This window comes from Danio rerio, chromosome 25 (assembly GCF_049306965.1).
Source record: "Danio rerio strain Tuebingen ecotype United States chromosome 25, GRCz12tu, whole genome shotgun sequence".
Taxonomy (NCBI): Eukaryota; Metazoa; Chordata; class Actinopteri; order Cypriniformes; family Danionidae; genus Danio; species Danio rerio.
Window position 1 is genome coordinate 15,875,096 of NC_133200.1, and position 16,858 is coordinate 15,891,953.

The 16,858-nt window shown below is 31.0% G+C and overlaps 1 protein-coding gene across 50 annotated transcripts in view; it reads left to right on the forward strand.

The window, feature by feature from the left end:
* dnajc24 (DnaJ (Hsp40) homolog, subfamily C, member 24) overlaps window positions 1–16,858 on the forward strand; it is a 276,223-nt gene that overhangs the window by 63,113 nt on the left and 196,252 nt on the right. For 46 of the 50 annotated variants that reach the window (XM_073941886.1, XM_073941897.1, XM_073941887.1 and 43 more), the window contains 2 exons: window positions 1,243–1,330; window positions 1,418–1,536. Coding sequence is in view for 4 of the 50 variants with exons in the window: in XM_073941862.1 (XP_073797963.1) it covers window positions 1,243–1,328 (86 nt within the window). In the remaining 46 variants the exon portion in view is untranslated. Of the gene's footprint in view, window positions 1–1,242; window positions 1,331–1,417; window positions 1,546–16,858 lie in introns of all 50 variants that reach the window. The other 4 variants (XM_073941901.1, XM_073941900.1, XM_073941875.1 and 1 more) reach the window with 1 other exon arrangement.

Below are 16,858 nucleotides of genomic sequence, written 5' to 3' on the forward strand. Positions count from 1 at the left end.
GTAAATGTTGATGTCTACATCTTAATGATAGTGTGACCCTTTACCACAAAACCAGCCATAAGTGTTTTTTTTTTTTTAATGGACATGCATTTTTTACATTTAATGAATACTTTGTTAGGATAGGATTACATTTACCCAAGATACACTACCTGACAAAAGTCTTGTCGTCAATCCCAGTTGTAAGAGCAACTAGTTGGTTTCTAGTTGATAATTTAGAAAAGTGGCAGAAGGTAGTTTTTTCCAATGAATTATCTGTTGAACACCATCCCAATAATCACAGAGAGATCTGCAGAGTGGATGGCAACATCAACAGCCTGATGTATCAAAACATTTGTGCTGCCCAATAAATTACAAACCACAGGAGAGGGCAAATTCCTCAGCAGGATAGCCCTTCTTCTGATTCTTCAGAATCCATATCAAAATTCCTAATAGCAAAGATGGTCAAGGTGCTCCAGGATTGGCCAGCCCAGTCACCAGACACGAACATTATTGAGCATGTCTGGGGTATGAAGGAGAAGGCATTGAAGATGAATCCAAAGAATCTTGATGGACTTTGGGAGTCCTGCAAGAACGCTTTTTTGCCATCGCTTCTTTGCCATTCCAGATGACTTTATGACCAAATGATCAACTAGAAGTCAAGTTATTATGTTTTGTTCCTAAAACATGGATAGGCAAAATGACTTTCATGTAAAATCTGGACTCTGAGATTTAACAAAAAAAAAAATCACATTTCTGAGAAAATCATCTTTTAAGTTGTCCAAATTAAGTTCTTTGCAATTCACTTTTTCTAATCTTTAGCTTTTAGCAATTGATACAGGACCACTTTGACTAATTTTACTAGTATTACTAATCAAAAATTTAGTTTTTGTATATTTACAACAGGAAATTTACAAATATTTTAGTGGAACATGTTCTTTACTTAACATCCAAATAATTTTTGACGTAAAAAATAATAAATGATTTTGACCAATGTTGCCCATAGAATTCCTGTATGATATTAGATAATGTTTTGTTGTTCAGGGTCACCAATAATCTAGGTTGGTCATTCAATCAGTGTTCACTGGAGATGTGTAGTAAATTCATTCTAACTAAAGGAACAAATTATCGGAGAAATGATCAGTAAAATATGTTTTGGTAATTTTTTTTTTTTTTAACCATTGAAATACAAAGAAATTTTAAAGTACAATCACTCCAGTCTTTCCCCCATCCAACTTTTGTTTGTTTATTGTCTTCATTCCTCAGCATTTGCTTCAAAACGTGTTGACGATTGTTTGGCGAATGTGGAAAAGCGTCAGGCCTCACCTTCATTATTGGCCAGCATCAGATGAATGTAAGAAATGATTACACCAGCAGCCCCAGTCATTATCTTATCAAACAATGGCAGGTCTGCTCAAATTAAACATTCTTCTGCTGACAGGTGTGTACGAATGTGCGTCCCAGGCCTCCAGTGTGACAGACGGGGGGTGTGCTGTGACGGAAAGACCCTCGCTAACACTTGCCTGACAGACAATAAAACACAGAAAGCTCGTCCTGCAGGTGAACAGTGTATGTGTGTGTTGGTTTGTGTGTTTTTTTAGCATATCATGCCACAAAATTGTGTAATGACATGGGTATTACACAGGTATTACAAGGAGATGTTGAATTAGGAGGATATTGTTGATGTTCCCATTTCTCAAAGAGCTTATAAATCGTACAGAATAAGATTTATTTTTAAATAAAGCTGTACAATTTTCTACAAGGTTTGGGTTTAGGGATAGGGTTAGGGGTAGAGAAATAGAAAATACAGTTTGTACATTATAAAACAATGGAAACTATGGAATGTCCCCATAATTCTCAAACAAATGTGTGTGTTTAAAGTGTAAATGTGTTTGCTTGTTTTTGTGGCATATCAGGACACAAACGTTTGTATTGACATGGGTATTACACAGGTTTTACAGGGAGATGTTGAATTAGGAGTATATTGTTGATGTTTCCATTTCTCAATAAGCTCATACATCATACAGAATAAAATTAGTTTGAAAGTAAGTAGGGATATGATAGGGGTAGAGTAATAGAAAATGCAGTTTGTACATTATAAATCCAATGCAAACCTATGGAATGCCCTCATAATTCTTAAAAACCAACATTTGTGTGTGTTTAAAGTGTGTAGGAGTGGTGTGACAGACAGGTGTGTGTATGTTTAAAGTGCGTAGGAGTGGTGTGACAGACAGAGAGGTGTGTGTGTGTGTGTGTGTGTGTGTGTGTGTGTGTGCGTGTGCGTGTGTGTGTGTTTGTGTTTGTGTGTGGGTGTATCTTGATAGACAGAGGTTGAACGCAGCAGGCAGGTGAAGGTGCTGCCCTGATTCAGCTGTGGACTGTTTATTAGAGATGGAGATGAGGGATAGATGGATGAACGGATCAGGTGTTTCTCACCCGGCCCCTCATTAATGACTCGTTCATTATTTTTGAGTGCTGCGGTCGTAACTTCGTTCATTAAATCATTTTTTGCAGATGGCAAGTGAGGCCAGTGTAATGAAGCCATCACAGTCTCAGCAGAATTCAAACCCTTGTTAAGCGACATTATTTTTTGCAGGATGTGAATGGCAGACTCTGATTACCAGCTTCCCTAGTGTCTCCGTGATGGTGTTTATTGATGGCTTGACGTAGATAATGTAGTCTGTACACAAACAGATAATACTCTGGCATTTTTTTATTGTATTTTATATTTATATCTAAATATAATTAAATAATTTTGTAGTAAATTATAAAGTCTTTTTTTATGATTTGAACTTTTTATAGATTTTCTTATTTGCAAAAAATGCAGATGAATATCAAATACAGAGCATTAACATAAAAGCAGAATATTTATTCATCATTCATTTTTTTTTCGGGTTAGTCCAATTATTAATCAGGGGTTGCCACAGCGGAAATAAACTGGCAACTTATCCAGAATACATTTTACGCAGCGGATGCCCTTCCAGCCACAGCTCAACACTGGAGAAAAAATCTGAACAATACAAAATTAATAAATACTGTAATAAATAACGTCATATAGTCGAGTAAATAAACCAAACCAAAAAAAAAAATAATAAAATAAATAAATAAATAAATAAGATAGTTGGGGTGTTGCCAATATCCTAGCCTTAATTATTATTTTGTCCCGTTACATGTTTAATAGCATTGTAGGTCACAGAAATTCAAAAAATCTTATTTTTATTTATTTATTTATTTATTTATTTATTTATTTATTTATTTATTTATTTATTTATTTAAATATGGACTTGGTATGATGCTTACACCAATTTTTTGTAGGTGTACTATGGTGCTGCTTTACTTTATAGATCTGTGATCTCATCAGTTCACTGAAATACTTCCAAAATGGAACCAAACTATATAACTCAATTTAGATGAACACATAATATATACAAACATGAACTAAATAAACTCATTTCAAAGTGAACACAAGATTATTTTGCTTGTTTTTGAAAGAAACTCACTTATTTTGACTTATTATTTCTGAAAACAAGACACTATTTTTTGCTTGGCTACAAAATACTTTTGGATTTAAGAATTTTTAGATATTTGGACTAGAAACAAAATAAAAATTCTAAGTAAGATTTTTTTTTTTTTTTGACTAAATATCAACATAATACATCCGGTAATTAAAATAAAGCAGTGTTGATAACTGAAATAAAAACAAAATCTAACCTGACCTAACAAATAAAGTTTAGAGAGAACCAGTAAATATCGACAAAACATGACAGAAGATATATTTGTATACATAATATATTGTATGTCTCAAAATCTCAGCAGAGGATCATTAAGCAACTCCACAAACAGCAGTTCTACTTCTTACCAACCTGCTTGCCCATATTTAAAGAGGGACTAAATACTCTCTGAACTGAGTCAATTTTACTCAGAGGATTTTTCTGTGTACTAACAACTGAGATCCTTTTGTGTGTCAGATACTTTTGAAAACATTATATGATTCTGTGATGTCATCTTGTATTCTGTTGACTGCTGGGCAAGGATATTGTTGGATAAGGCGAAAAACTAACTTAAGAAGTTTATAAAAAATACTTAGGTTCTGTTATGGAATGTGTGTTAATATGATGAATCACAATTATCCTAATGTTTAATACGAGCTCTTTCAGCTAAATAAACCATGCCCCGGTGTTATAGAGAATGATACAGAAAGCCATTTTTACCAGCAGTTATTAAAATGTGTAATCAATGTCATATTAGATATTAGATGAGAATTAATTTATATATGGATCTACTAAGGGTCTACTTTGATTTTTGAAACTATAGGGTGCACTGTGGAATGCCATTTTTATAGTATTTGTAGAGTTTATGTATTGCATGGTGCTCTGCTGTGTCGTAAATTTCCCATTGGGTTTAAAAAAAAGTCTAACTAACCAGCCAACCAACTAATCAATCAACTATTGTGACTAATCCTAACTACTGTGACTAAACCTAAACAAAATCATGCTAAACTGAACAAATGAAATACACAAAACACAAGGTAATAGCAAGTAAACATAAAACAAAAATATGCAGCTATTTAAAACAAAAAAACAAACAAACCACTAATGAGTATGTGCTTTTTAAACGATTTCTATTGTTAAATTAAACAAAACAAAGCCTAAATAAACAAATGAAACACACAGTCAAAAGTAAGAGTGTTAAAAACATGGTGTAGTGGTTAGTACGTCAACACATGCGCTTCGGTGTTCATAGCGATCCGAGTTTGATTTCGCCTCACGACCCTATGCCAATTCTTACCCTGTCTCTGCTCCCCATGCTTTTCTGCCAATTCTCTCTACTGTCCAATCTAATAAAGGTGAAAACCCCGAAAAAAAATATTATAAAAAAATTCATTAATAACATCTGCCCTGGTAAATTGAACTAAACAAATGAAAGCAGGCAAAACATTCATTCATTTTCATTTCGACTTTATTAATCTGGGGTCGCCAAAGTGGAATGAGCCACCGACTTATCCAGAACATGCTGTACACAGCGGATGCCCTTTCAGCTGCAACCCATCACTGGGAAACATCCATACACACTCATTCACACACATACACTATGGACTATTTAGCTCACCCAATTCACCTATACCACATGTTTTTGGACTTGTGGGGGAAACCTGAGCACCCGGAAGAAACCCATGCGAACACAGGCAGAACATGCAAACTCCACACAGAAATGCCATCTGACCCAGCTAGGAAATCGAACCAGTGACCTTCCTGCTGTATTGCGAATGCGCCACCGTGCTGCCCGCAGGAAAAACAAATAAACCGAAAAATGAGAAAAGAATATTTATAATACTTGAAAACTATAAATAAATAAGATTTGTTTTGGTAAATCGAACTAAACAAATAAAAGCAGGAAAAACGAATAAACAGAGAAATCAAAAAAATATATACTTATAATTGTTGAAAACTATAAATAAATAAGATCTGTCTTGATAAATCGAACAAAACAATTTAAATACAGGCAAAACAATAAAACATAGAGAAACTATAGAATATTTGTTGTGTATTAAACATTATAAATAAATAAATAAATGTTTTAGTAACTGAAACTAAACAAAATCTAACTAAACTAAACAAACAAAAAATCGAGAACAAAACACAAGTAAATATAGACAAAATAAATTGATTAATTTGAAAGAAAGAACGAGCCAAAAAGAAAGATCTGTTCTGCTAACTGAATCATTATAAGTTTGATAGGAGGAATTGTAAGTCTAGTTAAAAAAAGTACTAAATGACCATGTTTAATTGTTAATCTTCAAGCATGTGATTATTTTTCTTTGACGTTTACATATTACAGTATATGCAGACTGCACTGATAATCTGATGTTAACCACTGACTAAAATCCTCATCAACCTCATCATTTACCATTATACTTTTCATCTGTAACCCTTGGCTCTTGTTTTCTCCATTCGCTGAGCTGGTGTTTCAGACCTGAAGAAGTCTTGATCAATCTCTCTGAGGTCTCTCTGCTCCTCTCCTCTCCTCCCCTGTTATCTTGTTACTAATGTTTTCCTGGCTTTTCCTCAGGGATTTGCTGGTCTCCGGGGTTTGCCATCATCAAGCTGTTTCCAGGCAGCTCTGAGGCAAACAAGTATTGTTGAGTGTCATATATGACAACGTGCATTTCTCTCTTTTTTTTCCACTGTAATCTGGCACCATGCCACATGCTAAAGGGCGTCTTGCTTTTCTCAACGCAAGTTTTTACTTTCTTTAAGATGTTATTTAGGCTATTTGTAGGGCTTAATGCAGTAAAGGTGATGAAACTTGCTAAAGATGTAAAAGTTAGATTGTGTGTGTGTTTTTTTAAAGCACAGTATTGTTTTTAAATAGTTTTTTTATTCATTAAAATATATACAGTAGAAGTCAAATTTATTAGTCCCCCTGAATTATTTGCCCCGTGTTTATTTTCCCCCCAATTTCAGTTTAACAGAGAGATAATTTTTTTCCAGCAAATTCTAAGTAGTTTTAGTAACTCATTTCTAATAACTGAATTATTTTATCTTTGCCATGAGGACAGTAAATAATATTTGACTAGATATTTTTCAAGACACTTCTATACAGCTTAAAGTGACATTTAAAGGCCTGACTAGGTTAGCTAGGTAGGTTAGGGTAATTAGGCAAGTTATTGTATAACGATGGTTTGTTCTGTAGACGATCGAAAAACATATAGCTTAAAGAGGCTGATAATTACTTAATTTATTGACCTTAAATTTATTTCTTTTTAATAAAACTGCTTTATGGCTTTTGGCTTTATTCTAGCCAAAATAAAACAAAGAAGTATTATATATATATATATATATATATATATATATATATATATATATATATATATATATATATATATATATATATATATATATTTTTTTTTTTTTTTTTTTTTTTTTTTTTACAAACCACTTGTTAAATGTAATGCAATTACTTTTTACTTTACATTTTTACTTTTTGAACTGGTCTTTTACATTAGATATACAGTTGAAGTCAAAATTATTAGCCCCTTGTTTCACACAACAGCAAGACATTTTTTGTCATTATTTCCTAGAATATTTTTTCTTTTAGAGAATGTTTTCTTTTAGTCTTTAAGTATTATTTTGGCTAGAATATAAGCAGTTTTTGTATACTATCATCATACAATGACTTGCCTAATTACACCAGCTTGCCTAAATAAACTAGTAAAGCCTTTAAGCTGAATACTGCTATCTTGAAATATATCTAATAAAACATTATTTTCTGTCATCATGGTAACGATAAATGAAATCAGTTATAAGAAATAAGTTTTAAAACTATTATGTTCAGAAATGTGTTTGAATTAAATGTGTTAAATATTATTATTCCCACCACGAAAGTATATATATATATATATATATATATATATATATATATATATATATATATATATATATATATATATATATGAATAAAATAAATATAGATAAAATAAATGAAAAAATCAAATAATATTTAAAATAAATAAATGGCTTTTTATTTCAGTTTTTTTCTTATTGTTTGTTTTTGCTTAAAGTGACATCTTTGTTTTTGCTGTTTTAAATTCAAAAATGAGAATTTATATCACACAACTGTAAGCTTATGCAAAATAAAAGTCTCTTTAATAATATAAGATAAAAGTGCTTTTAGCTGGCAGCTAGCTCTCTGCAACTCTCACATGGTTGCTCACTGAAGTTAAGCAGCGCTGTGCTCGATCAGTACCTGAATGGGAGACCACATGCGAAAGCTAGGTTGCTGTTGGAATTAGTGTTAGTGAGACTAGCAGGGGGCACTCAACCTGCGGTCTGTGTCGGTCCTAACGCCCCAGTATATTGATATTAACTCTATACTGCGGCTGTAAAGTATATGGTAATTGCAGGTTTATATTTAAAAATGGCAAGATTATTTAAAGTTAAAGTAAATCAAAGTAAAAAGTTAGGCCTTCAATCTCTTCACACTCTTTATAGCAAAGTCTAACCGCTTTCATATTCACTTCAAAATAAGTGAAGAGAAATGACAAATCTCAGTGGAGCGCAGCACTTTTGAATGCTGATAAAATGCACAAACGAAGCCTAGTCGATGACTCTGGCCAAAGGCACTCTTGTGATCTTGTGGCGTGACGTTTTTTTGGCTTGCCTCCTGTCGGACCCTACACTTGACGTGCCAAAAAAGTTGTGACTTGCTTTTGAAAGCCGTCCAGCCTTATATAAAGGAGGTCTAGACAGTTGTTTGCCTGTTTTTGCATTTGTTTAGTGGCCTCACTTACAATACTATTTTTAAACGGCAAACGGTAGCCAGTGCCAAATGACAAATTGCACTTTTATCCAATATTATCTTATCCAAACAAAATCCTTTTATATAGTAATACAATGTAAAATTGTGTTACTTAGAGATATATGCCATGCAAGAATTAAAATAGAATGTTATTGAATATTTACTATAATGCAAAATAGCTTGTATTAAACATTTGTTTAATTACTTATTTGTTTAAAGCATGTTTTTTCACATTTATATGATTATTAGATATTAATTATAGACTTATGTAAATTATTATGTAAATTTTATATATATATATATATATATATATATATATATATATATATATATATATATATATATATATATATATATATATATATAATATTGATAATATACAATATTAATTTAAATATTAAATTATATACTTTTTTAAAACTCGCTTTTAAAGCTAAAAATATAAATGACATTTATATAATATTTATAACTAATATTTATAGTTAATGTATATAATAAATGTACTCATATATATGTATAGTCCTCTCTCTCTCTCTTTCTGTGTGTGTGTGTGTGTGTGTGTGCTCACAAACCTCCCTCCTATTTCACTCACACACGCAATAAAAAGGCACTTTGAATGAAACTTACTTAGCTTTTCTCCTGTGGGCTAATGAGGTTCCATTCAATATGCTATTTTCCATATTCCATTTGATGCGTTGAAATATTAATCTTGTGAAATATTAATGGTACGGGAGGCTTCAGCGGTTGCTGTTAGGGGAGGATAACTCCTGATAAGTGTTAATGTATCAGAAGCAGTGTAAATTTAGTGTGAGAGCTGCTCAGAGATCAGTACGCTTTTGTCTTAATGCGCTGACTTTTAATGCTTGCATAACTTTATTTACGACTGTGCTGACAATTTTGTTTTTGCAGCTTCTTTAGTGTAACTACCTTGATAATTTAAAATTATTTTATGTTAAATGCAAGTAGTTTAATTTAGAGAATAATGCTTTTTTATAGGAAGTGTGTTTCCATCCTTAATTAAAAATGTGGGTTTTTTGCTGATTAAAAAAGAAGTTATTTTTATTCCCCCAATTCAACCTTTTTTTTTTTTTTTTTACCACAGTTGCGAAGTTAATGTGAGATAATTCGATATGAGACTTTTCCCAGAATTGTAAGTTTTTTTTTTTGTGTATTTAAGTTCTAAAATCATAATTTTAAGAAAAAACTAGTTGTGAGAAATAAAGTTACAGTTCTGAGAAAAGACAAGAGAATTCAGAGAAATAAATTCAGAATTTTGACTGTAAAATCCGTTTTATTTATTTATTTTTTTTTCAAGATTATAACTCATAATTTAGTTCATAAATCACAATTCTAAGTTTTTGCCTTACAATTATGAGGAAAAATAAGTAATTGTGGGGGGAAAAAAAAGAATCAGATCTGTAACCTAAACTCAGTATATCGAGATAAAGGTTGAGCATTCAGATTTTGTCTTACGGTTGGGATGTCGTATCTCACAATTTTGATTTTATATCTCTCAGTTCTGAATTATAAACTCAGACTTCTGACAAAAAAGTCAAATTTGTGAGATGTAAATTCGCTCGCTTGCTTGTTCGTTCATTTGCTCAATTAGCTTGCTCATTCGTTTGCTTGTTTCGCTCGCTCGGTTTATTCACGGGTTCATTTTACTTGCACGTTTTGCTCATTATTCGCTTGCTCACTCATTCATTTGTTTGTTTGTTCGTTTGCTCGTTCATTCATTAATTTGCTCAATTCGCTTGTTCGTTCGTTTGCTTGTTTCGCTTGCTCAGTTAGTTTGTTTATCTCGTTCGTTTCTTTCGCTTGGTTTGCTTGCTCAGTTCATTCGCTTGTTCGTTTCGCTCATTCGTTTTTATTCATTCACTCGCTTATTTGTTCGCTCATTCATTTGTTTGCTCGCTCGCTCCTACATTCGTTCATTCATTCGTTTGCTCTCTCGTTTGTTCAGTTTAGCTTTATAGAGTATACATTACTGTTCTGTACTGTTATTCTCATTAAATAAGCAATTTATGATTAAGAAAATATACTTCCCTCTTAAAGGATTTCACAAATTTACTTGCCTTTCACTTGTTCAAGACCAGGTTGAGTTTTTCTTTTTTCTTTTTTCTCATTAGTTGCTTGGCTGTTGTAGTTATTAAGATTACCTTGCCAACCCTACAAAAGCATCTTCCTTATCACTGATCCATATCCATGTTATACAGTAGCCTGGTGTACATTCTGACCATGTGCTGAAAGTGTTGGTCTTTTTTTTTACTGTACATTGGGGTCACAGCGTGCTGGAGACGATGTCAGCTGGGTGGGCATATGGAGGTCTTGGCTGCTGGTGCAAGCAGACTGTGGGCAACCCTGGGTCCAAACTTGGGCACATTTGTTCTATAGGCAGAAGGCAGGGGCAACCCCTATACTGGCCAAACTCTGAGGACCCCGGACAGAGGCCCCCCACCAGATGCCTGTTTTTGTCCACACTGTTTTTAAAATTAATCTTGGTGTAGTTTGGTTTAGGACTGTTAATGTTGGGAGAAGAATGTGTTCGAAAAGAAGACTTGGCAAAATTACGTTGTTTTATGATCATGGCCATGTGATTGTACAGAACAAATCTTTGTTATATTTGTCACTAATAATTAATAAATAAATAAACAGCAAGAAATCAGAACACAGATACAGCCATCAGGACACATAATTTTTAAAGTAAAAAAAAAATGTTTATATAAAAAATGGTATATTTTAATTTAACAGAATTTCTATTTTAAAGTGGCTTAAGAAATATATTTGATTCATCTTATGCTCATGTTCCTGTTGAAAAAAATACTGTTTCATCTTAAAAAAAGAAAAAGATTTGGGGCACATTTATTGAATACATTATTAATTTGGACGTTGCATTGACTGAAAATGCTGATGGGATAAAGTGACTCTTTTTTGCTTCAATCTTTTATTTGTCATCATTTTTTATTTATCTACTTGTTTATTTCCTCTTATATTACACATCAACTCAATGTCTCAATTATGTCCATTTAAGTGTTCTGTCTAGTGTGGGTAGGACTAGGGGTACTTAAATATAAGTACAGTGATCAGCATATATAAGTACACCCCTCACAAATCTATCTTTTAAATTGTTCTAAAAAATATTAAATACAAATTTAAAAACCTCAAGAAAAGCCAAAAATTTGACAATTTTTGTTGAAATTTTGTAGGTTGTAATTTATGTTTGCAATATTTTTCATGAATTGAATTGCATTATCTTTCAATTTCTAAATATGTTTGGTAACTAAGTTATTTTTTAATAAATATATTTGTTTAATAAATCTGTTTTGTTCAAATGCACCAAAATACATTGCCTATATTCAATGAAAAATGGGTAAAATATTCAATTTCAAAATGGGATGTATGCTGAGCATTGTAAATATACAAGTGATTATTATTTTTTATTTTTTAAATTTTTGTTGCACTACTGATTTTTTTCTTACAACATCAAGATTAGATTGCATAAATTAGTTCATAACACACAATTCAAAAAAGTTTATACCTCACAATTGTGAGGGAAAAATCAGCTTAAGAAATATACTTTAGATTGCCTTAAGGGATACATTTGATAGAAAATAAATATGAGTAAATATTCAAGTGAAATACAAAATATTAACTTAACTTTCTTAAAAATATGAAATAGGTGAATGTGAGAAACTATAAATACTAGTTTAATGCAAAATACTCTAAATACAGCATTAGCTTAAATGACATTAAACAGTATTGAAAACTAATTAAAAACAAGAATTAATCAATTCAATAATTTTACACTAAAGTTGATCATTTAGTGTTTTTCGTTGCTCTGTGAAACATAATTTGGGAAATAAAAAAATAATAATAATAAATCAAAGGGGGACTAATAATTCTGACTTCACTGTATGTTAAATATATATATATATATATATATATATATATATATATATATATATATATATATATATATATATATATATATATATATATATATATATATATATATATATAATAGTTTTAATAACTTATTTCTAATAATAATGATTTATTTTATCTTTGCCATGATGACAGTAAATAATATTTTACTAGATATTTTTCAAGACACTTCTATATAGCTTTAAGTGACATTTAAAGGTTAATTACGTTAACTAGGCAGGTTAGGGTAATTAGGCAAGTTATTGTATGACTATGGTTTGTTCTATTGGAAAACATTTAGCCTGAAGGGGCTAATAATTTTGTCCCTACAATGCTGTTTAAAAATTTTTTAACTGCTTTTATTTTAGCCAAAATAAAACAAATAAGACTTTCTCCTGCTCCTGCAACAATATGTTGAAATTGTTAGATCTGTGAATGTGAGAAGCTATACAAATATTGTACAAATAGTAGTGTAATACAAAGTACAACAAATACAGTTAAATCTTATACATTACACGAACTTAAAATAAATAATCAATCAAAATATGTGTTCAATCTCCCTCAGATCACTTAGATTTTACTTGAAACTTGTTAAAACTCATTTAAAACTGCATATATAGGCAAAAAAAGAAAAAGATAATTTTCATTGTTTTAAGCATTTTTTTAAAATCACTTTCTGTTTGTTCTGTTGTCCTGAAAAAGCTGTTTCACAGTTTGAGATACAGAATCCTAAGAGCACAGAATATCAAGTTTTCAATCTCACAATGAAGCTATTAATAAATGTAAAAATTAACCTGAAATAGTTTGTTTGCAATCATGTGGTTCTGGTGATGTGGGAAATTCAGATGGAGGGCTGGAAGTAAAAAAAACTGAATAGGAAACATTGGGGAAAGTCTGTATTTTCGGGATTACTCCCATATTTTAAAGTAGATGCTCGGCAGGGTTTTATGTGGTGTTTGTTGTATCTGACTATTATATGATACTTTAACATGTAACACACACACATAGCTAGGCCTGTCTTTATTAGTCCTGTCAAGTAAATTATCGCGTAAAAAAAAAAAGTTTGTACAGATGGATGTACTGTAGTGAAAAATGTCCAGTTTCCATTCACTTTCTTGAATTTTCCCCCTTTATGAGCTAAAACTTTTGGAAGTCTTTAAAATCTGTATAGCATTTCTCATTTTGGCTGATTTAAACAATTATAAACAATATAGAACGTAAACATTTGATGTTTAGTTAGCGATTCCTAAGTAAGAGAATAATTTCCTGACCTCCATCTGAATTTTGCTTGTCAATGACGTCATGTGAAAACAACCTATTGTTTAATTAAACTGAATATTTGATGGAAAACACTGTAAAAAGATGCTCGGTTCCACACAATTTCTTCATGCTGTCCCAACTCAAATGGATTAAGGTAAACTAACTGATTTTACAACTTTAGGTGTATTGAACATGAAAAATGTAAGTTGTCCTGCAAACAACTTCAAGAATTATGTGGATTCAGCTCATTTTAACTAAATAGTTTGAACAAGCAGCAAACATAATTTTTAGAGTCCTTATTGATCACAGGATGTTTTACAGTGTATTTTACCTTTCTTGCCTTATGTTTAAATGTCATTTAGGAAACATGCATTAGAAACAATAGTTTAACTAATCGCGTGATTTGTAAGTGCTTTTAAACAGACTATAATCTGTTATTGCAATTTTTAAAACTTGAAATTATATATAATTAAAATCCTCTTACGTCCTGAATGAAATGGTTATATAAACTGTTTTGGTGGGTAAACTATTCTGTGGTGTTCATTTTACAAAACACAATCCACTTCTGTTTTGCGTAAGTTCACATGTCAGGCTGATTAACTGCGAAAAGCTACCAGTGAATTAGAAGATCTTGACTTGACCTAACAGAGATGGCATATAATGAAAATGGACCAAAAAAAAGGAAAGAAAGAAACATGGCTCTCCAAGCATGAATGTTTCATTAGTTTGACTGCACTATGCTTCTGAAAGCCTGGAGTTGAGTCTCTACCACACAATCGACCTGAAAGTTTAATAATAACTCGCTCATGAGGTGCCATATGCGAGTCTGATGTGTTTATGCATCTACATCTACATATTTTCTTCTGAATTTCAGTATGTACAGTTGAAGTCAAAATTGCCTGCCTGTAAAATGTTTATTTTAACAGAGCTGTTTAACACAGAGAATATTTCTTGCAACACATTTTTAAACATATTTGTTTTAATAACTAGTTTCATTAGTCTTTACTGTGATAGCATTTTTCTAGTAATTTTAAGATACAAGTATTTGGCTTAAAATGCAACTTAAAGCTTTATATAGGTTTTTTCTGTGGTAAGTTACACTAAAATATGCCCAGTTTCATTGATATGTGTTGGGTCAACATGAAGGAATTACGTTTCCTTTTTAATTTGTACAAATTTAAGTGGATTAAGCATTAATCAAGAATTAATTAATTAACAAGATGTTGTAAAAAACAAACAAACTCAAGAATTGTGTTGTTTCATCTCATTTTATAAATAAATAGTTTAAACAAACAGTGAATGTCTTTTTTGGTCAGTGCAGAAAACAAAAACAGCAAATGTCTTTTTTTTTTTTTTTTGCCTTTACTGTGATAGTATTTTCTAGTAATTTTAAGATACTAGTATTTTGACCTTAAATGCAGCTTAAAGGCTTTACTACTGTAGGTTATTTCAGTGGTAAGTTACACTAAAATATGGCAGGTTTCATTGGTTTGTGTTGGGCCAACATGAAGGAATTATCACCAGACTTATTAATATGTACAAATGTAAGTGAATTGAACATAAGTCAAACAAGATGTCACTGGAAAAAAAAAACCCTCAAGAATTATGTTGTTTCAGAGTTTTTTATAAATAAATAATTTAAACAAACACAAATGTCTTTTTTTTGTCAGCAATAAAATAAAAACAGTTAAAGTCATTTTTTTGTCTTTACTGTGATAGCATTTTCTAGTAATTTTAAGATGATGGTATTCGGCTTAAAATGCAACTTAAATGCTTTAGGTTATTTCTGTGGCAAGTTACACTAAAAAAATGTTGGGTTCTTTGGATTTGTTTTGGGCCAAGTCGAAGGGATTAAGTTCACTTATTAATTTGAACAAAATTAATTATTGAACAAAATTAAATTGAACAAAAATCAAACAAGATTACAAAAAAAAAAAAAAAAAAAATCAAGAATTGTGTTGTTTCAGCACACTATATATAAAAAGCTAGAACAAACAATAAATGTCTTTTTTTTTGTCAGCAAACAAAACAAAAATAGCAAATGTAATTGCTTTGGCTTTGCTGTGATAGTATTCTATAGTAATTTTAAGATGCTAGTATTTGGCTTAAAATGCAACTTAAAGGCTTTACTACTGTACAGTAGGCTATTTCTGTGTTAAGTTACACAAAAATGTGCCAAGTTCCATCGATTTGTGTTGGGCCAATATGAAGGAATTAAATTACTTAATAATTTGTACAAATTTAAATGGATTGAGCATAAATCAAACAAGATGTCACAAAAAAAAACAAAAAAAACTCAAGAATTGTGTGGTTTCAGCATATTATAAATAAATGGTTAGAACAAACAGCGAATGTCTTTTCTTTTCTCAGCAACCAAAACAAAAACAGCGAATGTCGTTGTTTTCTCTTTACTGCAATATCATTTTTCTAGTAACTTTAAGATACTAGTATTCAGCTTAAAATGCAACTTAAAGGATTTGGGTTATTTATGGGGCAAGTTACACAAAAATGTTGGGTTCTTTTGATTTGTTTTGGGACAACATGAAGGAATTAAGATAACTATTATCAACACAATTCTTATAGGTTTTATGGCACAACTTAATTGTTCAATCTTCAATCCACTTAAATTTGTAAAAACTATTCAGTTAATTCAATCGATTTGTGTTGCAACACCATGAAGGAAATGTGGAACTCAGCATGTTTTACAGTGTATGTTAATTAGGCAAGTCATTGGACAATAAAACCCAGTTCTAAATTGTAATAATACAATGGGCGACTGTTTTATCTTTAATCTACATAAATTTGTAAAAACTATTCAGTTAACGTAACCATTTTGTGTTGGGACAACATGACTGAATTGTGTGAATCCCAGCATTTTTTACAATGTAGGTTAATTAGGCAAGTCATTGGACAACTGTTCTGTAGCCAATCAAAAAAATAAAAATAAATAAATAAACATTCTATATTATATCTATATTATAGGAAACATACAGTTGAAGTCAGAATTATTAGCCCCCTTCAAATTTGTTTCTTCTTTTTAAAATATTTTCCAAATGATGTTTAACAGAGCAAGGAAATTTTCACAGTATGTCTGATAATATTTTTACTTCTAGAGAAAGTCTTATTTGTTTTCTTTTGGCTAGAATAAAAGCAGTTTTTAATTTTTTTAAACACAATTTTAGGGACAAAATTATTAGCTCCTTTAAGCTATAATTTTTTCTCGAAAATCTATAGAACAAACCATCATTATACAATAACTCACCTAATTACCCTAACCTGCCTAGGTAACCTAATCAACCCAGTTGAGCCTTTAAATGTCACTTTAAGCTGTATAGAAGTGTCTTGAAAAATATCTAGTCAAATATTACTTACTGTCATCATGGCAAAGATAAAATAAATC